The sequence below is a fragment of the Eulemur rufifrons genome, chromosome 30 (genome assembly GCF_041146395.1).
Source record: "Eulemur rufifrons isolate Redbay chromosome 30, OSU_ERuf_1, whole genome shotgun sequence".
Classification (NCBI taxonomy): Eukaryota; Metazoa; Chordata; class Mammalia; order Primates; family Lemuridae; genus Eulemur; species Eulemur rufifrons.
Window position 1 is genome coordinate 26,398,624 of NC_091012.1, and position 24,291 is coordinate 26,422,914.

Genomic DNA, 24,291 nt, shown 5'->3' on the forward strand with positions numbered 1-24,291 from the left:
AATTTATATAGACAGCCAGTCAGAATAACCCTACACCAAATCCACTCAAATCAAAGAACATGATTTCTCCCTCAATATTCTATCCTGTGGGGAGGGAAGAATGGTGTGGAGTGTAAAGACACTCCAATTCTTCATTGTCAACATCATGTTCCCTATGTAGACAGTTTCAGTCTAAAGAAGAAAAAAATCAGAAAGGATCCTAGCAAAGTCCACAGCTATCACTATAAGAGAAATTCAACTAAAACTCTGCTCATTTGACTTCAAAAAATTACAAAATACGAAACATAATTTAATATTTACTATACTGCATAACTAATAGAAAATTGTCACTTCCACTCCTGTGATTCCTAAGAAAGTATTCAGCATGTTTTTTCCCTGCTCTCTAAAGTACTATAAAATCTTTCTGAGGTAAGATATTAATTTTTAAGTGGAGAACCAAAAAGGCCACTTGTAGGAAATAAATCCTTCACTGAAGCATAGGAACATAATAATTTTTTTGTACATAGCTTTACACAAGAAGCACTGTGCAAACATTAATCAAATATCGTGACATTCAAAGCCTATATCATGACAGCATGACAATAAAAGAGATAAAAGGAAAAACTTACCTGTTTTGTGGAGATCTGAGTGTGAAAGAAAGGAATCTTGGGTAATGGTGTCACCATCCACTGCTTGCACAAGATAGAAACCTCAGTGTCATTTTAGACTCCCCTCTGTTGGCTTCCTCTCAATGGTTTATCTAATTAATCACTGAATCCATCTAACCAATCTTAAAAATCTATCTAAAAATGGCCCTAGTTCAAATTGCTAACATTTCTGGCTTGTAATATTTCAATATCCTGCTCAATCATCTTTTTGCCTCAAATCTTACCAGCCCTATCATGTTTGCTTTCCCCTTACTCCCCCACCAATCCTCCTGCCAGCCAATACGACTTTTCTAAAACATCATCTACCACGCTTATACCTTAAAATTATAATGGTTTAAAAGGCTCCCCATCACCTAGAGCTGACACCAAGCCCCAATATTCCTGACCAATCTCCCTCCTCAAACACAGATGATTCTTTTGTGTCTCCTGACTTCCAGGAATCATCAGGCCCATGTACAACATATGTGGGTTTACACTGCAGGAAACGCCAGTATCTCTACTTCTTTACCAAGAAAACTTCCAATCATTCTTCATGAGCTAGCTAGCAAGTTATCACCCATTTGAAAAAGCTTTCCTAAATACCTCAGATACACACTCTTCTCTCTCTTTCAGTCATCATCTCTCTGCTCACAGATAATATCACTCTTCTATTATACTTCACTGTGATTTTTGTGGTTTTGTGTCCATATCCCCTGACTTAAGCTACTTAAGATAAGGCAGCAAGTCATCGTCTCAGTCATTCAGCTCTTAGTATAGTACCTGGCACACAAAGGGCATTCAATATAATTTTGTTGAATGAATGAATTAGTAGATAAAAGAAGATACAGGTTCTTACAGGTACTGTTTTCTAGCAAGGCTTTCCAACAATGCATACAATAACATTTTCAGAGTTAAAATATCCCAATTCATAATATCAAACCCAATGTGAACAACTCAAAATGTTAGAATATTTTTTTGTATGTTTCTCCTTGGGCCAAATGGTGCTCTCCAGTATTGAATAAGCCACTTTTTTTCTTGATTTATTATAGGTGGATTGTGGGTTCAGACTGAGGCCTCTGGTGTGGGCCCTTTTCACCCATCAATCTTGACTAGAAAGGGATGTTAGATCTTCCCATCTTCCCAAAGATCCGAAGGCCACATTTGTTCAAATAAATGGAGAAGAGCTGTAAAGAAATGATTTTTGGACCTCAATACACAAGAAAGAACACTTGGTAAGACCCCACTGAGGATGAGCATACTGGTCTGTACCTCCAGCAGATGCCCAAGGAAGGCATTTCTGAATGTCCCTGAGGATACCAGCTTCCTCAGTCAGTTTCCATCAATATCTGGATGAACTGAAGATCCTGACGAGCAGAGGAAGGTCAAAGGACAGGTTTACTCTAGAGCCAGGACCATCCCCTTAACCAATTCCAGTAGTCATCATTCACATTGTATTCTATGTGAATAGTAACCCTTGAAACTATACAACATGGCAGCTACTTCTCCCAATACCAACATTTTTCATGAAATTATAACATAATTGTAACATTCTTCCATGATACCTACTTTCAGCACTGAGCTGTCATGCTATCCTTATATCATAGGAAGTATGTCCCTTGGAACCCCACCAACTTCCAAGGCTTTATGCTGTCCATTTCATCTGGCTAAGATATGGCCTTCTTTTTTCCATCAACCCATGTGTTTCTCAAAGCCTTAGCTAAACCAAACCTCATCTTTAAAGCCTTAACTAAATAGATCCTTTTCCCTATAACCCCTTCATTCTATGTCTCCTTGGAATATAGATATTGCCCTGGATGCTGGGCAAAAACTTCAGAAAATGCCAAGAAAGCCATCACTCTCTAGCCTTCTCCCCCTAGAAGTCAACTGGCTTTCTCAGGCTCTCCAAAGAGAGACATGGACACCTAACACAAGTGTGTGTGTACACACATGCACAAACACCCCACCTATCAGCTATGAAGAGCCTGTAGGGTGTCCCACAGACCATAAACCCTTTCACCCCATTTAACTCAAATCTCATGCTTTGAGACACAAGAAGACTTGCTCTTCTAAGAATCTTACAAATTCTTACCTCCTCACTCCCAAGTCAAATACATACTTTAGTCCTTCTGATCTATAAAGGGTACTAGAAACTCAGTTGGGTTTGGCCCAGGGCCTTCTTCTCCCTAGATAAAATGATAAGACTGGCTTCCTTTTAGTGGATATCTCTGTGGTCACTTCCTTTGCATTCTGTGATTCTGAGGCAAGCCTGGGCATGTAAAAGGTTTTCCTGCCCTGGGAGTTCAGGCACTCCAATTCTAAGAAAGCAAAAGATAAAATGACCTGCACTGCATGAGTCACTAAGGAAAAAGTTCCTCCTGAATAGTGGATGTGATCTGTGGTATTAAAGAGTATTTCCAATCCTGGGTACAAAGCTGTCACATCCACCTGTCTGTAGGCCGAGGGGAGCCTTTACTTCACTGGTAAGTTCTCCCCTGTCTATAGATACCTCTCCTGACCCTAGGGTTCTGCTCTCCACAAGCTGCAGGCTTATCTTCCTCCCCTCTTGACTCAAAGTCATCTTCCTACTAATGACAGGCACAACAAGCCTCAAGAAACTAAGATTCTGAAGCTTTGTTTGGATCTAGCCCAGGGGTCAGCAAACTAAGTTTTGCCAGCCAAATCCAGTCCACTTCCTGTTTTCATATGGCCTGTTTTAGTAATTTTTTTTACACTATAAGATGGTTGGAACAGAGGAGAAGAATATTTCATGACACACGGAAATATGATATTCAAGTTTTAGTATCCATATATCAAATTTTCTTGGAACACAGCCACACCCATCCATTTTACATACTGTCTTTGGTTGTTTTCACTCTACAATGGCAGAATTGAATACTTGTGACAGACCCCATAGCCCATAAAGGGGAATATTTACTTTATAGAAAAGTTTTACCACCTGGCTCTATCTCATAATCAAGTCAACTAAACTAATAAATTCTTTTTTCTCTACTATTTCATTGAAAAGAAACTTTATATTTATTGTGCTAAAAGATTTTTAAAAATCACAGAAATTGTCTTTCACATAGGCACAGTCAAGTTGAACAGCTTAAAGAGAATTTGGCTCAGAACCATTGTGGACTAAACCTAAAGTCAGTTCTGAGACAGGGAAGCCACTTCCCTCCTAAAGACTGGCTTGGGCTTTTCACAATGGACACTGCCTGGCCTCCTTCCATTCTGTCTGGGAAGTGTGAAGAATGATCTCTTTCACAGTGGGTAGAACAATGTCCCCCCAAAATTCATATCTACCCAGAACCTTAGAACGAGACTTTATTTGGAAATATGATCTTTGCAAATGCAAGTAGTTAAGGATATAGACATGAAATCATCTATGAGGTAGGGTGGGCTCCAAATCCAATTACTGATGTCCTTAGAAGAAGACACAGGGACACATACAGAGAAGAAGGCCATGTGAAGATGGAGACAGATTGGAGTGAGGCCACCACAGGCCAAGGAATGCCTGGGGCCACCAGAAGCTATTTAAAGGCAAGAAAAGATTCTTCCCTAGAGTGTTTGGAGGGAGCTCGGCACCTTTCTGGATTCTTAACCTCCATAACTGTGAGAAAATAAATTTCTGTTGTTTTAAGCCACTCGGTTAATGTCACTTTGTTATTGCAGCTATGGGAAACTACTACACCTCCCGATTTCGAAGTCTTGTAAACTTTTCAAAGACCTTTCACAGCTACTTAGTTCATTTATTCTCACAGTAATTTTCTGAAGTAGGCAGTCTATGGATTATCTGCATTCTTGTGCCAAGGTACAGTGATACTCACCCATTTAGTATCTACAAATAAAAGTCAGGGACTCTGCCTGCTCCTTGCTAACTACTTTTGCTGTCTGATGATCCTAAACAGCTCTTAAAATTAATCTATTTTGTGGGGGCTCAAACAATTGAGGGAAGCCTTACTCCCTTTATAACAATTATTTTCATGCCCACTTTTTACTGATATCTCATTTACATCTAAGGTTTATCTTGAGGGTGGTTGTGTTTCAGCCACAGAAATCCAGATTTTAGCTGTGTTGTCTGAGCATTTCTGCTAAAGTCATCCCACCAAAGAGACAAAAACTCAGAAACTTTGTGAACCAAGAAAAGGTCCGCTAACAAGTTATGTCATGTGTTACTCATTTAGGAATATTGCAAAAACACTACTTCTCACCATATTTGTAAATGAAAAACACATGACTGTAACCTGTAATACCACAAGAAAAATTGCTCTTTTGGTGTGTTTGGCCCCAGACTTTTGAAATATGAACCCAGCAAGGGAATTTTAACTTAAGCTGGATTCAGCTCATTATTCTCTTGCCCCTTATATGCCAGTAGAGAAACTGCTTTTAGAAAATTAACCCATATATATACAGTAGCACACCATACGCCAAATGCCATCATGGAAATGGCACTGAAAGTCTGGGTTCTAGTCCAAGCATGGCCACTTGCAGGCTGTGTGACTTTAGATAGACAAGTGAGCTTCAGCATCTGTGAGACTAAGTTTCTGCATCTGTGAAAAAAATAATGATGATAATCCCAGACCCTTTTAGGACTGGATCAAAATAAGACAATGTATGTTAAGGCATTTGTAAACTACAAAGTATAAAGGTAACAGGCCTTTGTTATTGTCACTTATATTATGGACTCTATTTGGTAATCAAAGCATAGGACATTTTTTAAATGATTAATTAAAAATTATTTGTTTTATGTCAATTAAAAAAATAATAAACACACTTGCAGTGCCCATAAAGAGTTTTATAACTCATTTCTAAAGCCCTCTGCATTTATTATTTGGGTTGAATCAATATGGTTATCTACCTGTCAATTTTTCTTATTCTTTAATGCAGAATGAGAGCAGTCTTATTTTTTTACGACTGGCTCAGAAAGTACTGAACTAATCGATATATCCAGTGATAACAGGATGATTTGAAACACACATAACAAAAGCTCATCACTTTACTATATACTGAAACTGTCAAAATATTTTCCTAGAAGTAATGTGAAAATAGAAGTTCTCTATCTTTCATTATTTTAGTGTGTGGTGACAAAAGGATTAGGAGGCTATTTTCTGAGTCCACAGCTTGGTACATTCTGGTGAAATGCAGCATATAGCTGTTATCTTTTTTAAAAAGTTGAAATATAAGAATACACACCAGGCTGAATTGGTAGTCAATCCCTAAAATGATCCAACTCTAGTTCGCCCATATTTACATAGTCTTATAAATTCCCCAACTGTTCTGAAGGGTGGTAGTGAGAGGGGTACAGGCTGTTATAATGTGGGTGCTCCTGGAAGGTTATGGATGAGGAAGTTACTGTACAACAAAGCAGGTTTGGGCTTAACCACAAAGGAGAAGCACAACCACAGAGATTTAGAGCTGGAAGCAACCTCACCAATGAGCTAGTCTAATCTCATGTGACAAGCAGCCTAGAGAGGTAAAATCATTCTCTCAAGTTCACAAACCAAGTCCAGGCCAGAAGCAGAACCCACATTTCAGTATATGAAATATGAACCTGGCAAGGGTTCATTCAAACTATCCTTTGAAATATTCCACACACTTCCTCACACAAAGATTTACTTTTAGCTATGTTATGAAGAATCACTGAAATTATTATCAAATAGTGATATTTTAAATTGCATCATAATTAATAATGATGACTTAAACGTGTATAATATAAGAATTGAAGTGGTTGTTTTACAGAATAATAATAAATCAATCTTTTGGTTTCTTTCCAACCATTAAAAATGTTAAAAGTGACAGGGGATGTAAAAGTAAAGAACACCAAGACAGATGCACTGAAACCAAGTACTCTGACACATTTAAAAATGAAATGTTGAAATCACTGACACTCTTCCAGGATGCTGATGGCTAGAATAACTTGCATATAGCCTTAGAAAAGAAAAAAAATACATACGAGAAAGAACAGTACTTGAAGAAATATAAATAAATAAAAACTCAGGCATTCGCATACTCTTTAAGAAGTCCTCTTTGACATCTATCTCTGAGTTTGGCTAATGCTAATGAGAAAATGGAGGAGAAAGGGAATGAATGAGGACAGGGGCACTAAGGCAAGGAGAACATGGTGTTGAAAGACATTTGGGAAACCACACTAATGAAGAGTTGATGTCTATAAGGAAAGAAATGAGATGTGCTTTCTTGTAAGGGAGAAAAGAACCCGAGAGAGTTCAAAATTTACTGCTTGAATTGCTGAGGGCAATAGGCTTGAGAAAGTTCCCAGCTCTACTGGGAAGCCAGGGACAATAAAGTATCAAGTTCAGCATCACAGTCTGGCTGCCACACAGCCTACACATTCAAGACAACTGATAGTCTGGCTTTTGAACCCTAGCTCACTTCAGGCCTACAAACCCTCAGACAAACTGGTCTATCCTCAGAATATCCCTTGTATTTTTCTCACCTCCTTTTATTGTTTATGCCATTCTCTCCCATTCTCTCCATCCCTCACTAATATGTACATATATGACCATTCAATTGAATACTGGGTGGAATTAGAGTAGTTTAAGAGTTCAAGGCCAATTTCAAAATCTACCTCCCATTCATTCTCTGTGAAATCTTCCCTGGCTACCCCTATGTGTCAATGTCTGATAAATCATTCCTACTATTGTGAGAATGGTCTCAGCCTCCTCTCCTCAGGACGCCTGTCCTAATTACTGAAATATGGCAATCTCAAATCCTCTCCTAGCACCTCTGGCCTCTCCATTACAAAGAATGCAAGGCTCCATATTCCATCTGTATTACTATCTGTTTCAGATGCCCAGTTGAGGGGATCACTGCATTTAGCTTACAAAGACACTAAAGTTAGGGGGAAGATGAAGAGGTGTGGTAAGGAAATTAATCTGAATACCAATGAGACCAATGAGTTAGGAGAATCAGTCAAAAAGCATAAGCAAAGAGCAATCACCAGGGGATGGACTAGCAGAGGGGAGGGTACAAAGCTTTCTGGATTCTACACATCTATTGAACAAATGCTAAGTTCAAGAGTCTTTTCTGGCACCCTGAAAATGTAAAGACTTTCAGAGGTGCCCCCATTCATTCTTGATGGGGTTGAAACTAGGCCAATTATAGCCTTGGACTGAATATATTATTCCCATAAAAATGAACAAAAAAACCTGTGATGTACAAGTCAAAAATGCTTAGCATAAGTTGCACACAGCAGCTGGATGGCCTTCCGTTCTTTGAAGGCTCTGCCTCTGCCATTTCTGTGCAGCTGCACAGACACATCCAGAACACCAATGGTAAGATCCCAGCATTCTCTGCAGTTCTCACGCAAGGGACCAGAGTTTACTATATAACTCATAATAAATAAAGATAATTATACTCACAGTGTTCACTGCACAGGGCATAAAACATAACAGGCACAGTCACAAATGTGAGCAATAACTTTTCAGCTGGTTGATAAGGCTAGCCACTAAACCTGAAGACAAATCCCATATCAGTTCTATTAAACTTTTCTAAGAGGCTCTTAGTTTTGAGGCAATTGGAGCCTCAGATAGCCTTAGATTGCAACCAAGAGCAGCATGTAAAGCAAATGACCCTTTATAGCGATGACATTCCACACATTAGTATCGTACTTTCAACAGCTTATTGATGTAAGATGGAGACATTTAATATGTGATATCAATCTTTTCATTTACATGCAATTATTTACTTGCCAAACAATACTAATAATAAATTGCACCAAAATGCAAAGCTCTCTACACCAGCAGATTTTTATCCTAAGGTAAAAATAAACAAAAACATCTGTAATGAAATCGTGTATAAAGCTACATTTATTAACAAATTCATTTCCTAATAAAACACCATCTGCAAACAACCCTGTTTCCACTTGATATAAATAGGTCTTTTACTATTTTCAGATGCAGTTCCCAGAAAATTCTTCTATACCCAACTGCAGAACACATCAGCCTTTTTTATGTTTGTTTGTTTGCCTGGGATGTTAATAAATTCTGTAACATGAAGTTTTTAAACAAACAAATTATTTGTTAAAATGACATGCCTCAATTGAAAAGCTGACCTTTTGCATTAAAGTTGGTTAGACTTCTAGTATTCCTATTATTGATACAGAAATCTAAGAAGCACAGAAATATTTCAAGGATAAGGAATAAAAATCTCCCCACTATATACATAAGCGCAGACACATAAACAAACTTGGACACACACATACTTGCACATCACATTTCAATAAAGATTTGTGAATTCTCAATCCACAACTATAATCTCATCTGCTTATTTCTATGTCTTAGAATGCTGTCTGTTTTCTGGTCATGCAACCCATCCTTCTCCCACTTCCCCCCAAGTACATTTCACTAACATACATGTAAGTCTCCTGTCACTAGAGCCAGGGAAAGAGTTGAGAATGCTCAAATAAATGCTGCAACTGCTCCATGGATAAGCCTTTTTGGTAATAACTCAAAATAATGCTACTGCTCATCAAAGACGGCTACACTGACTAGGGACCCGGAACCCAGTGCCTGGAATTCTTGGCGCCAGGAACTGGGGCTGAATTCTAATGTTAAGTGCTTTTGAAAAGTGCATCAAGATTTAATAGGGTGAATTTTCAGACTTGGTCAGAGTTTTAGCCACATAAATTCCATTAGATTCAAAGCTCCATAATGCTCCACCCTGGCTATATTTATGCCCACATTTTAATCTGCACCCTTCTAAGCCCTCTTCTTAGCCTGTCTAACCTCTCATTTCCTTTGCTCTTATTTTTGGTTTCAATATTACCCTTGAATTCTGTATATGCCCCTGACTTTAGGGCTCTAAGCTTCTCTCTACCCCTCTTTCAAATCCTTCCTTGAGACCTATATTTTAAAATAAGTACTTTCTTCACTGATCTCCTATCATGACTTTTTTTGCACCTGACCCATTTTTCTTACAAAGCTCCACCAAAGTCTATTCATGCCATCACCAAAGGCTGCATGCACATAGGCTGATCCTTGGATAATCATCTCCAGAGTCGATGACAGCTCAGACTCTTTGAAAAGGTACCTCTCATTGGTGTGCCTGAGCATTGAGTGAAACCATGAAGTCAATCCGAATCTAGGTCAGCCATTTTGTGAATGTATGAGAGAAAAGATTACAATCACGGAGTGGAAATCACAGGGTCTGTGATCTGTCACTCCTCTAATGAGATATGGAAACGGGGTGACGGACTGCTTTATGGGGCAGTGCTATTTCCAGACCAGTCCTGACTGTGTAAGGAAGGAACAACAGCAGATACCAGGGCAAGAGAAGGGATAAAAATGATATCCCCACCTTTCATTATAGTCTTCCTCTTTCAAGTCAGATCTCTTTTTGATTTTTAAGTATTAAAACCCTGTATTAAGTCATCCAGTAGAAAGTAGGGCTAGGATTTCTCAATGACTGTACAGGAGTAGAGTAGAATAAGAAACAGGCACTCAGAGTACTATTTAAAAAAACATAATGGATGATGGATTTCCTAGCAATTGTTTACCTTTATGCATGTTATCTGATTACATATGGCTTAGAAAATATAATCAAGTAACCATATTTGAAATTCATTCATTCAACAAACATTTATTGAATATCTACTGTGTGCCAGGCATTTGCCAGGCACTTGAGATACAGAGAAGAATGAGACATTCCTTGCCCTCAAGGAGCTCACAGTCTAGTAGAGGAGACAGACGCATAAACAAATCACTATAATACAATGAAATCAGTGCCAATCGGGATATATAGAAGGTGCCAGAGGAGCCCAGAGGAGGGGGTTTGTAATTAAGCTGGGGGCATCTGGGAAGCTTTCACAGAGAAGGTGACAACTGACCAGACCTGAAGGAGAAACAGGATTTCACTAGGAAGACAAGGATGAGGAAAGACATTCTAGGCTGAGGGGACAGCAGGCAAAAAAGCAAGGAAGTGTGATATAAAGCATGACATGACAGGGAACCACAGGTAGTTCCAAATGGCTGGGATTTCATCTGTGTATGAAGAAGAGGTGAAATATGAGGCCAGAAAAGGAGTATGAAACCAGAGAGGGAAGAACGTTGTATGTGTGCTAAGAAATTTGGACTTTTCCCTGGAAGTGATGAGAAGGTATTATAGAATCAAAAGCAGGGAGTGACATGGTCAGATCTGCCTATAAGATGAGACTGTATGGAGGATGGTTTGGAAGAGAGGCAAGACCAGAGGGAGGGAAACCAGTTAGGAGGGGCTCTCACAGCAGTCCAGGTGTGAGATGCTCATGGGCAGTTGGAAGGCAGTGAGGGTGGAGAAGAGGTGACAGACTGGAGAGCAACTTAGGAGGAAGCTTGACAAGACTTGATGAATGATGATACAAAAAGCAAAATCACCTCAGAAATGAAACAATATTAAAAAAATACATCCCGAAAATACAACCAATAGCCCCAAGCCTCCCTCTGTGTCTCATCATCCTCTGAACTCCCCACATCTGCTGAGAAAGAATAAAGGAAGAAGAGCCAGAGAGTTCACATGATCAGACTTCTCTAATTCAAACACCACTAACTAGGAATCTGCAATAATTTGAACAGACTGCCTGTCACTCCATTGAGTAAGAATTTCAACCTACTTTCTTCCTTAGTGTCTTTTCAAGCCTTTAGTAACCAGTACAGGAATCCAATCTAAAGGCAGTAGCTTCTTCCAATGAAGCACTGGAGATACAGTAGGCAGCTGCTTTACATGGTGGTGTCTGAGGGGCAGCCCCATATATGCCCCCCACCCAGGACCACGAGGCCTGGAATCCAATCATTAGTGTTTCATTCCTTTGGGAGAGGCTTTGGTCCCTCTGAACTTCTTTTTACAAGGCGGTGATTCTTGGGATGGGTAGAATATTTAGTCATTCTAAACCCAGTGGGATTTTGGTTGATCATAATGCCTTTTGCTTTGACAGAAGGGATAGATGTAGAATAAGAGGGCTATGTAGGTACCTGTGGAGGAAAGTGACGCAGGAGGGAAGATTGAGGGGTATGGAAGATAAACACTAAGATCTTGGCAAGGAATAGCCCTGCAAGCACTCAAGAAACTAAGATTCTTAAAGAATGCCTTCCACTTCAGGATCCAGTAAATCACACTTGTACATTAAGGAACTTCTACATTTTATGTTTATAATATGTTATTGGCTAGTGAAGGCCTATGGTGACTTACAATCTTTTCATGAACCTCATACTGTTTATGACCAATTAAAATCTCAAGTGTTATTAATTTGTACATAATATTACTATAAATTCTTTTTCTGAAATTATTTTATAACTCCAACTATTCATTCACTCAGACCGACCTAGTCTTTTGTCATTCCAAATTACGGAGATTTAACTGTATTTGCAGAGTGTTAATCAGTCACGTCATTAGTGACAGAAGATCAAGAATCAGACTCTGACCTTGAAGAGTCTCATATACGGCTCAATAAGGTAAATGAGAGCTGCTTGTGACTACTTGATTACAGAGGTTAGAGCAGTGAACTAAAAAAAAAGAAAAAAGAAACAAAACAAAACTTCAAAAGTTACTTACTTCACTTGTTTGGAGGATCGTGAACTTGGGCAATTTAGTCTTTGAACCGGCTGCACTGGGTTTCCCATCCAAGAGTGATCCAAATGACAGATTCCCAAAGCTGTTCTCAAATTCGATGGAAGGTTTCAGTGCTGGAGAGATGTCAGGTGCCTGGTCCTGGCCATCCATGGGTCTTACATATGCAGTTGGCTTTTGCTGCCCCATGCTTGTTTTGCAGTAGAGCCCTGGTGGGAAGCTTTGAACTGAAAGGCCACTGCTGGGAGCTAATAAAGAAGAGGCAACTAGGGGAGACCCAGGTGCTTGGACTGTAAATTCAGATTCTTCTGGTGAGTTGGACTGAAAGATTTCTTTGAAAGCATCTTCTCCACTGGACTTGATGCTACTGTCTTCCTTCGTGGATGGGTTTGACTCTTCGACTGCTCCGATTTGGGGCTGTTCAGCTGGGTAGACAAAGAAGTCTTCCAATCTGGCTTGAGGTTGGTCCTGTGTCAAAGTCTGCATCTTGTTTGGCTGACTACTGGCCTGGCTTGCTGGTACAGTGCTAGGATTATGACTATCTCGTGGCCACTCAGGTTTCGATTTTCTGTTGCTGTGTATTAGAGTTGAATTCAGTATCACGACAGAAGGTGGAAGCATTGCTGCCGTGGGATGGGTATTATCCTGGTGAGCTGGGATCATTCGGTTCTTTTGTTCTGGAAAAAAGCTTGGTTCATTTTTGTTGATGGGAGTCTGGGGCACAGAATTCTTTGGGATTCCCACTAGATGATTCTGATTAGAATGGTTAGTTAGCAAATCCTTCATTTCATCATAGTTTCCAAGCGTGTTCTGGACTCGGTTGGCAAGTGCATCACCTTTGTTTGTCTAAAATAACAAAAAGATGGGGGTGGGAGGAGAGAGAATGAATAGGTTTGTGTTTCCTAATGTTAATGTTTCAAACAGATGCCCTAAGTAGACTAGCATATAGGGTTCTTTAAAATTGTCATGCTGCCATATAATTTCATACTTTTCATGTGCTATGTAAGAAAAAATTCAATAACACTATTGCAAGAGCCTCTTGGAATGAGCAGGTATGATTAACGTTTCTATACTCTATAGCCTGTCCTTAAACATATTCATGGGAAGAAAGTTTTAAATTATGTCATTTATTAATTTTATTAGAAAAATAACTTATTTGAGGTCAAATGAGCTGAATTGCTATATTCTACATCATGATTAACAACTTTTGCTTACTAATCACTGGAACTATAATGGAATGTTCAACTTATATATGTTTTTGACACATCAGCCTTTGTACTACATCATACCATAAAAAAAGGCTTAGCCCATTGGATATGGAAGTCAGTTAAATTGTGTTCTCATGACTATAAGTTTTAAAAGGCATGGGATTAAAAAACATCTAATGAGCTAACTTATGACTAAAGTGAATCTAATTCCTTTTAATCAAAGAACTGTATAAATTACTGGTGTCTGCCTACATATTCTGGGGGCAACTGTGTTTACATATTGATGATTCATATTCATTAACTTTGAAATAGTGCAATTGTTCATCAACAGTGACTGAAGCTCTCCTGTGTCTTTTCAATGATTTAGAAAAATTTATTCAAGAATTCAAGCTGTTGTTAAGAAAATTAAAACAAAGTCATCTTTTCAAACTGATGTTAGCCTAATGTGTAGGAGTTAGAGAGACAACCAAATGATTCTATAGACGATCAACATACCAGCTACACCATCCCCTGTAGGAAATACTAATACTATTAAAATAGCTGTGAATATTTTTAAAATAATTAAGATCCTGCATTGGTCTTTGTAATATAGAAAGCAAAGCTTTCATGACTAAAAAATGGTGGGTAGCTGTATATTTGGAAATGACTTTGATGAAAGCTCAGTGGGTCATCCTTGAAAATGACTTTTATTATTTTCTTTACATGCCAAAGAGGTTATCAAAACTAGCTGCTGAAGTCAGAAGGGCAAAGGACTTTTTTGTGCCTAGGCCCAAGATGTTGCAATGAAAGAAGGCCACCAGTATTTGAGGAGCCAGCTAGCAACTGGACCGCTGGATGTGGAAGACAACATCCTATGTGGTTTTCAGTTCTCAGGAGACATAGGTACATTCTCCATGCATAAGAGGGAGTGACCACCTCCTCATGGGTACACTGTCCATAAATGCTTAACATCTGAGGTTTTCCATGTGCCCTTTAAACATAGCCCAGTCTCCTGGTATACCCAGGGAGTAGTATATCTATCCAAGTCTGGTTTCTTAGTCTAAATCTAGGTTGTATGGCTTTGTGCTGTTCTCTGTATGTGAAAATGGGAGAATATGCAGATGGATGGAGGGTGAAGTGCCAGAAATGGATGAAATCATCCAGGGAAAGAAAATGTAGAATGAGAAGAGGGCTCAGGAAAGAACCCTAGGAAACATCAACCTTTAAGAGACTGGGAGAAGAAGAGGAGCCAGCAAAGGATACCAAGAAGGAACAGTCAGAGAAAGAATCAAACTGGAAACCTTGACCTCATTATTAGCATGATCTCCATATACCATATAAAGTATTTAACTTATACCATGTGTGTGTGAAACCATAAAAGACACTCCCACAGAAATGAGGGCAGTTAGAGAAATATGAATTTGAAAGATTAAGGGGAAAAAAGTATGGCAAATATGTCCTGAGGGAGTTCTGTGGGGGATGGGGATCTTTAAAAATAAAATAAATATATGTCAGTTTTAGTTTGCTTATCCGCCAGAATGCCTTATACTGCATCAAATGCAACCTTGGTGCTAAAGTAGTGATTAAACAATTAACAGTCCATGTAATCCTCAGCTGAATAATCACTCTGTTTTCAAAAGTATATTTGAAAAACATATTTTAAAGCTATAGATGGGTAGAAATCACTTTTATTCCCTAAAAGTCCATAGGCTTGTCATTTTTAATGGCAGAAATTACATTTTAGCAAAGACAAGAATAAACTCTTTGTATATAGCACTCTCCTTCAACTGAGTTGCACAATGAACCATTTGGACAGCAGCCAAAACCAATCTCTCTATTCAGTCCCTAAATTTAAAACAAAGAAATTTCATTGTGTTGAGGGCCCAAGAATTGGATACAAGCTTTAAATATTTGCAGGGTTGTTCTGACCTTAAACAGATTATGTCTTGGGTCAGATGATTGCCTAATGAATACTCATACCTGGCTATATTCAAGGGTCTGACCCAACAAGGAGAAACAACACCATTTACATTTCATTTTCTATTTGAAATGTCTTCATTTTACTATATGGCTTTCACTGAGACAGAGTTCTACCAAAGCAGAACCTTGCCCCTAGGTGTTACAGAGACCACCACACCACCTCAATACCCTGATCTCAATGCCCTAAGAAGTCATTCTATTCTCTTTAGGCTAACATCATCAGGACCCAAGAACCTCAAGGCTCATTTGCTTGCAGGCAAGCTAGTTACATTCCTGTTCTTGTTTCAGCAGTAAATAGAAGAGATATGCTCATCTTGTCTTTGGTGGGGAAAACCTTGTCTAGGTTTTAATGTCTCTTCATTTAGTTTTACTATTATAATGATCTGAGTTTCAGATGCATGCTAAGATTTTTTTTCCACATCTAGGTTTTAAAATATGCTTGAAATAAAGAAAACTTCTAAGTTCTAAAACCTTGTCTACATGAATAAAATTAGGAGAAAACTGAAGTTTTCTCTGAATAAGTCTAGAAAACCTCCTACCACATAGTGTATACTACAGTTTGATTTCTTTCCTTTAATAAAACTATGATCTCTTAAAGGTCAGAGACCACCTTTTATTTCTCTTTATATCCCTAAGATTTAGCACATCTGATATATAGTAAGTATTCAATAAATTGTTGCTGAGTTGAACAGAATACATTATAATTCATACTCTGCCTATATCAAAATAAAGGATTTGCAATGGCTTGGAGTCAAAGGCATATAAATAAAAAGCAAAAGTTAGGCTAACGTGGTTACTATGATTGAACATTAAATTGAACTTTGAGCTTCCTGGTAGCTGAGGCAAAAAAGAAAAGCTCACAGTTTACAGAATTCTCTTTGATGGAAGGAAGCATGTCCTAATTCACTAAAGAGACAAATGGTTGCCTGATACTAATATGTGAAAAGGAAGTCCTTTCACTGGCTTGTTTACAAGAACTTTTCATCAATAAAACAATTTTTCAGTACCAATTTTCCAGAAAATGGAAAGATTTTTCCCGTGGCTTTTTCTTATGATGACTAAAAGGCAAGAGCATTACATTAAAGTCTAACTCAGTGAAAGCATGTTTGCATGTGGACTTAGAGGTCTAAGCTAATACAATCCAGGTGTGCAGCTTTCTTGTGTACTAATGAATAGGGGTGGAGCTGTTATAACCTGGAAGAATGAAGAGATCCCACCTCCCTTAGATGAGCTTCCTCATAAAGCAATTGTCTTAGAAAAACTTCTGTCAGGAACTGTATAGCAGACAGTTCAAGGTTGAGTTCACTGGCGACACTTTCTGAGTTGCTGATGGAAGGAAGATACATATGCTTTGCATAACAGACATGCTGTGGCTTCAAGTACAAATTACCACAGTCATTCTTAAGACAAATACTGTTAAATTCGAAACTCTCCTGTGGCAGGGTTAGGCATGGAGGACACACGGACACAGAACCTCAAGTCTACCACCATTGAACAATCACCACATAATTAGCAGTCCAGTCCAGGTCACCAGAGTAAACTCTCTGCCTTCCCACCATTGGAGGTGGGTAATTGCAAATCTGTTTTTAACTTCTCAAGATGTAGATAAGAGATTCAGTGGATAGAAAACCCAATAGGACCTGAAATACATTTATACACACCTACACAATGTACTCTCATTATACACCATAGCAACTTCTGATTCACACTAAATGTTCTTTTTCGCCCTCCAGAGTCTTAGTAATCCTATTAAGGAGCACAGTATTCTTGGCAATCTTGATTGAACATTATAAACATGGCAAAAATCTAGCCATTTCAATCAATTATATGCTTCTTTCAATTTGGCCAATTCTTTACTTCCCGTTCTAGATAATTGGTTGATTCCTTAAAGGTAAGCTCTGTAGCCATTATTTTCTAAGTAATCACAATTTCTCTATCATCAAGGAAATGCATTTTACAAGTATTTTCAGGCATAAATTATATGTCTGGTTTGTGGCTCATGACTAACAGCACTCCTTCATTTAGGCTTTTTGCCTCTCATTACTTCAGGAAATGCAAACTTCCCTCAGTTTGCTTCTAATGCTATCTACAAATCAGTAGTATAATTTCACTGCAAGACTAATGTGCTAGGAGGCTATTGTACCATAGTGATTCTCTTTAATAACAGTAGCAAAGTAATTTGTTTTGAAGTTCATTTTTTCTTTTATTTTATTGTGACTAATGTATGTGATTTAGTAACTCCTTTTTTTCTAATTCTAATATTTTTACAGTTATTCCCTCTAAGCTGTAAGTTGCTATTTCTTCCTTTACTCTAATTATAATAATGATAATAACTTGAATTTGTATAGCACCTTACATATTTCAAAGAAAAGTTTCCTGGGTTGTTTCATTGGATCCTTACAACAACCACGTGAGTCAGCAGAGTAGCTCTGGCCTCAATCTGGCCTCTACCTGCCCCAACATAAATGACCTTGGCAAACCTCTGTGCACCTCAGTTTCCTCATTCTTGTCAAGCTATTATGAGCTATAAAATGTTACTATTATTATAATTAATTATTATAATTCACTTCAGAAAGGAGAAAACTATGGGTTAGAGAAATGATTCTTCCTCATAGTCATTCCAGCAGGTAACCTTATCAAGTCTTTTTATTTCCGGTCAGAAAATAAACAACTTCATGTTACAGATAAGGAATCATACAGAACTGGGTGCAAGGTCTAGATTCACCACGTACAAGGATATGAAGTTGTACAGAAGCTGCCTCACTTCTCTGAGTTAAAATTCCTCATGGGAAACATGGGGAAAATGTGTACTCCAGTTGTAAGAACTACACGAGCACAGACATAATGCCCTAGCATTGTGCCTGGCACACAGTAGGCACTTGGTACGTGCCAGTCCCTCACCAATCTTTCCATACTAACCAAAACATGTCAAATGGAGTCATATTTTCAGGCACATTTGAAGACATCTTTCTCAACAGCATAACACAAACTCGTATTTGAAAGTCATAACCTTATAGCCCCACAGAGAAGTTCCCCATCACCAACCAAATCTGGGGGTAGTCACATTATTTTCACTCTGGTACTGGTAGAAGCGAAGAAAAGAAGGGAAAGAAATCAGCCAGAAACATGAGAGATTACCATTTCTCTTTCTGCCAAGAAAGGGTAGTAGGCCTGAATCACTGATACTGTTGGACAGGTGATTGAGCCATGTTTTAGGTTTCAGGGTAACAAGAAGTTTCCCAAAAGTCCCAATCCACTACTACAAACTTTTATTTTTAATTTGATAACTATTCCCACTACAACCCTAGGGTAAAGTTTCAGTATATCCTTGTTTCTACTAGTGAACCATGAGCCAGCTCTAGTACTCCTATTGCCACTGTCATGTCCAGATATTACAAAGGTGTGCACCCCAGTCTTGGTCTGGGGAGCCTTTGGAGGTACATATCAGTTCTAGAATCATAATAGGAAGGAAAGGAGTGGCATCCTCCTCAGTGCTCTCTCAAGGTACCCTGAACGTGGACACAGCACAAGATTACAACTGATCATCAAAGCAAGAGCAAAAGAAAAAGAATTACTAGGTCACCAACCTTTAGCATTATTCCTTTCCTTCATAATAGTTTTCACTCAAGAACAAAGGCTCTTCCCCATCAAAAAGCACAAAGGCAACAAGCTACTAATCACACAACAGGCCTGGCCCTGCACTTGACTAAATGTCCCCACATGTATCTCTACCTGATGTACCCTTGCAGTATCAAAACAGATGGCTTTTGAAAACTTCTGACAATGTTGATAACAGGTTTTTTCAACTGCCTACTCAAAAATATACTACTAACATCTAAAAATAAATATGCATCTATATGGAATGCCTTGTGAAGAAATGGAATTTAACTTAAAGGTACAAGACTATTAATTCACCATGACTTAAAATTATAAAGGGAATACTCAGGAGGCTGAGACAGGAGGATGCCTTGAGCCCAGGAATTTGAGGCTACAGTGAGTTATGATTGCTCCACTGCACTCCAGCCTAGGCAACAGGGCCAGATGCAGTCTTTTAAAAAAGAAAAGAAGGAGAGGAGAGGAGAGGAGAGGAGAGGAGAGGAGAGGAGAGGAGAGGAGGAAAGAACTATGAAGGGAAAATAAATCAAGGATTCTTTACCTCATAATAGTGTTGAGAATGGGGCAGATGTTGAATTTCAAGAATAAACCCTTTGAGTAAAGCTCACTTTTCTAACCCATCCAAAGATAAGATGTAAAACTTATTTGGTTATGCCTCCTTCACTCTGAGAAGGGACAAGACACCTATCATTCTTTGACCTCTCTTCTATTTATGTAAGCCATGACTTCTTGCTCTTCTCCCAATCTTTCTTCCACTCTCCTGCTTTGTTCTCATTCTAATGTTCTGTCCCCACCTTCCTCCCCATGGATGATGACTCCTCACCTGCTGTCCCTGCTCTCCATCTTGTTTGTTTGTTTGTTTTTAATTTATTCTAGGACCTTGGTCCACTCAGCATCACCCCTCTCTTCCATATCTTCCACTTTCTTTTTCTTCATTGATGTTGGCTCCTTCCCACCAATTTCTAAACATGCTCACATTTCTCTCATTTAAAAAAAAAACACCTTTCCTTCATATAATTCCTCTCTTTACTTTTAAAAACTTATCCTTCTTCCTCCCTTCCTCCATACAAAACCTCTCTGCAAGATCAAGTCTACAATTGATTGATTCTCTTTCTTTACTTAACCACTTCCCCTTTATTCTCCAACCCTTGGCAGTTTGGCTTCCCACAATGACCACCACCATCAACAAATAAAACAACTCTCCCTAAGGTCAGCAATTACCCCTTAACTGCCAAATCCAACAGCCACTTTACAGTCCCTATCTTTCTTGACCTTTCTGAGGCATGTAGCTAGCAAAATTCTTCCTCCATAAAATCCTTTGTACCCTTGGTTTCTATTAAATGTTTCTTTCCTTGTTCTCTTCCTACCTCTCCGATGATTCCTTTTTAGTTTCTTTCCTGGCCTCTGCTTTCACCACCTCTTTTACCCCTTAAATGTTGCTACTCCCCAGAATTCTTTATGTGTCCATCTACTTACCCTATTACCTAACTCAGTGACCGCAGTGGTTCTCACAGCTTCTACTGCCACCTACATGACAATAGCAGCCAAATCTGTCTTTTGACCACTCTCAAGAGCTCCAGACCTAACTATCCAATGCCTACTGGATAGCTCTCCTTTGATATCCCGCGGGCATCTTAAACCCAACATGCTCAAAACTGAATTTTTTTTTCTATGAGCACCAACTCTGTTTTCCTCCTAAACTGCTTGTTAATGATACAACCATCCTCTCAAGTCAAAAACTGGGAAATTATTCATTTCCATCCCATACTCCCCTCCATCCAATTACACAATGAATTCCATCATTTCACTTATTCTACCCTAAATCCTTCCTGTCATAATCTCCCCTTATCAAATACAATAGCTTCTGTATTTTCCTCTAGTTTCCTCTTCCTCCATTCCATTGCCCAATATCATCTTTCTAAACTGTATATCTGTCCTGGCCATGTCCTGATTTAAAAACTTGTAATGATTTCTTATCATGTACATAATTGCATTCTAACCTCTTGGAATGAGTTTGAATACAAAGTCTTCACTGATCTTCCCACTGCTCTCTCTCTACCAGTCACCATGCAGTCATACCATCACTCATTCATGATGATCTCTGACACTGGACCAAGAATTCCTTGGCAGGCAGGGACTATATTTTATTCCCTTTTGTACACTAGTCTAAGACAGTGACTGGCACATACTGGGTCTTTGACAAATGTTTGTTAAACTAATCATATATCTAAATACACACATTCAAAGGTAATATAAAAATTAAATTGGTCGAGATAGGAGGAATTGCTTTTTTATGGATTATACTGTTACTGACAGATTGAAGACCAGTAGATTAGGTGACCTAAGTCAGTCTCTTTGTCAGGCTTACCAAACTTGGAAGGTGCTCAGGTGGCTCAATCAAGAACTGCTTACTTACTCTGAACAAGAAAGCAAGACTCCCGTCTTACTAGTTACCAATTCAAACAGCTTACTCTCTACAGAAAAGTAGTATTTGGGCCTATGCTGTCCTCCTTAAGTACTTTCCTTTTCCAAAAGCCACTTTTCCTTAAATGGTGCTCTTCTAAACTCATAATTCTTAAACATTTTCTCTATTGTTTTATTTCTTACATCATTTTTGTTTCATTACAGAAAATTACACTGCTACTAAATTTCAATAAAAATCAACCAGCTGCCAGCAATTCAATAAGATTCTTCCATCATAATCTCTTCATAGTTGCCCCTAATCTCCACCCCAAATAGAAAGTTCAGAAGCAGTTATGGTAAAATCAATACTTGTAGACATAACAGTTTGATCGTTATTAGAGCTACACACTAGCAGAATACCACTAGAAAATCAACCTAGCTACACTACCCCCTCTACCCCAAACCCTGCTGAGGCAATCTCCTAACCCAGGATTATTAACCACCAGGAAAAACAATTGGCTTTTTCCATAATTCTAGAAGAGTAATTTTCAAAGAGCACTCAAACCACTAAACAATTGCTAACAACCTAAAATGGGGAAGGAAAGCAGTCGCCTTGAAATGGATGGCACTGATTGGGAAGAGAAATAGACATATCCATTGACATTCTGATGAAGTCTTCAGGGGCTTCCTATTGACAATCAAAGCAGTGAAAAGCCTCAAGGGGGCATTCTTTGCTTTAAGAATTATGCACAGTAAGGAGCTCACTGGAGACAGGAAGTCTCTCAAGTCTCTCTCAAATCTTACTGTGCCCCCCAAAGAAGACAGAATTTGTCTCTGAAGACTTCTTCAGAAACTTTGCAATTGCCTCAAATATAGTGTATGTATATATTTCACTTGTAAAAGATATTCTCCTGAAAATGACTTGGGTGCTTTAAACATAAATTAAATGTTGATTAGTGAGTTCAAAAACGTAACAAGCAACCATTTACCAGAAAGATAAATTACATACATATTCAGCTACCTTGTAGGGCTCCCCAAAAAGATCAAAGCCTGAAGAAAAGAGATCGTCTTCTTGCTGGACTTCTTGATTCCTCCGCTCCCATTCCCTTTTTTTAAGTGCACTACGGTCTTGTTCATAGTGACTGATATGAAAAGGAAAAGACAAAAGGAAAAAAGGATTAATTAGTCATGTAAGTCATTTAAATCTTCCTTGTAATCAGTAAGAAAAATATGCATGTCAACTTGCTCCGAAGTTGACACTGCCTAGAGAGCAGAGAGTACTTTTTTAAAAGACTCCTGTTGTGTTTAAAATCCCAACCAGCTCTTCAGAATAAAGAAAACAGAAACTTGTTTATTATAAATTATATTCATGACCATGCAAGTATGACAGAATCCTTTTCCCTTGTACTGTTTGATTATTATAAGCAATTACATGCTTCCCAAAAGTCAGTCCACTGCGCAGAAAGGTACTGAATTAAAGTTACATTGTGTTGCCAACTGCCTAGGGCCCAGAATCCACAGATGTCACAAAGTCCTAAGGGAAAGGAATTATCAAAGTATGGAGCTGCAGATAAACTGGAATTCTTTCCTGAGCCAGAGTTAGTCTGTTTTAATGGAATCACAGTAGAACTTAAGTACATTTTTGGAAGTCCATACACACTAAGAAATCACTTTAATGACCTACACTCCTTTTGTTTGGCTGTTGTTGATTTGGTGTTCCCATACTTCTTTTTCCTTTTTTGAGATGGTATCTGGCTCTGTTGCCTAGGCTGGAGTGCAGGGGCATGATCACAGATCATTGCAGCCTTAGTTGGACTCCTGGGCTCAAGTGATCCTCCTGCCTCAGCCTTCCCAGTAGCTGGGACTATAGGAGCAAACCACCATGCCCTACAGACTTCCCATACTTTTCTTCAAAGGTGAATGGAAGCCTTTTTGGGAAACTCTTCACAAAGAAAGAGGTCTGGCTTGAATAACAAACTACTAACTAATGATGAAAAAAAGGAGGTGTAAAAAGCCTTTAATGATCTTAATGCACAAATTATTTATCAAGACTAAGTAACTCTGTGACTCTCATCACATTTCTGTCTCTGATTCTCCCATTGGAGGATCAAAAGCTTCCAGACAAAATTTAAGATATATTCTGGGCCTTTAGGTTTTATAGAATGAAACACTTTCTTATTAAGAAGACAATTATTTTCTTCATCATGCAAGACTGTGCAAATTTAACCATAATCTGTAAGTCTTATAATAGTGTATCTTATTTTGTTTATCGGGCTTTTCCTCTGCTTTTTATGATAAACTTACTCAAAGTTAGTACTTATAAACTGGGCAAATTTAAATTATATAAATGTACATAAAATGCCTAGCAGGTACTGTATAAATCTTTGTTTCCTTCCCTTTTTCAATATTACCATGTTAAGACTTAATTAGATAATTGACATGCAAATGAACATAATAGCTAAAGGAATTACAAGAGATATACTGATACAAAAGTACAGTGGATAGGTTTTGAATACATCCCAAGTCTTAATGCCTATCTATCATTGGAAGGCTAGTTTGCTCACGAGCAGTACAACTTTAATTTACAAAATAAGAGCCTAGAGCATGAACTATCTGTGCAGCTTAACTCTATGTTGATATATATATACATGGAGTGTATGATGCCACTACACTTAATCATCCACCTTTCTCCACCGGAATCCTTGAACTGTCAAATTCAAAGTGAATTCGATAGCCTCATCTTTTGGATAAACAATACTCATTTCTCCATTTTAAAAGAGTGGCAACATTTATAGGATGTTTAAATGCACATTACACTTTCATAGTACAAACAATGCCAGAAACGTAAGAGCTCACTCAGTCACACATGAGTATGTTTAGCAAATGTTATCACTGTCTGGGGAAAGCAAAGAAAACTT

General features: G+C 38.4%; 1 protein-coding gene across 1 annotated transcript in view; it reads right to left on the minus strand.

Annotated features, from left to right (window-relative positions):
- AFF2 (ALF transcription elongation factor 2) overlaps positions 1 to 23,172 on the minus strand; it is a 318,848-nt gene extending 295,676 nt beyond the window's left edge. The window contains exons 1-3 of the mRNA XM_069464177.1: positions 23,099 to 23,172; positions 22,395 to 22,515; positions 12,174 to 13,034 (exon numbers count right to left, since the gene is read on the minus strand). Coding sequence (XP_069320278.1) covers positions 12,174 to 13,034; positions 22,395 to 22,515; positions 23,099 to 23,172 — 1,056 coding nt within the window. The remainder of the gene's footprint in view (positions 1 to 12,173; positions 13,035 to 22,394; positions 22,516 to 23,098) is intronic.
- Between the last annotated feature and the right edge of the window lie 1,119 nt (positions 23,173 to 24,291).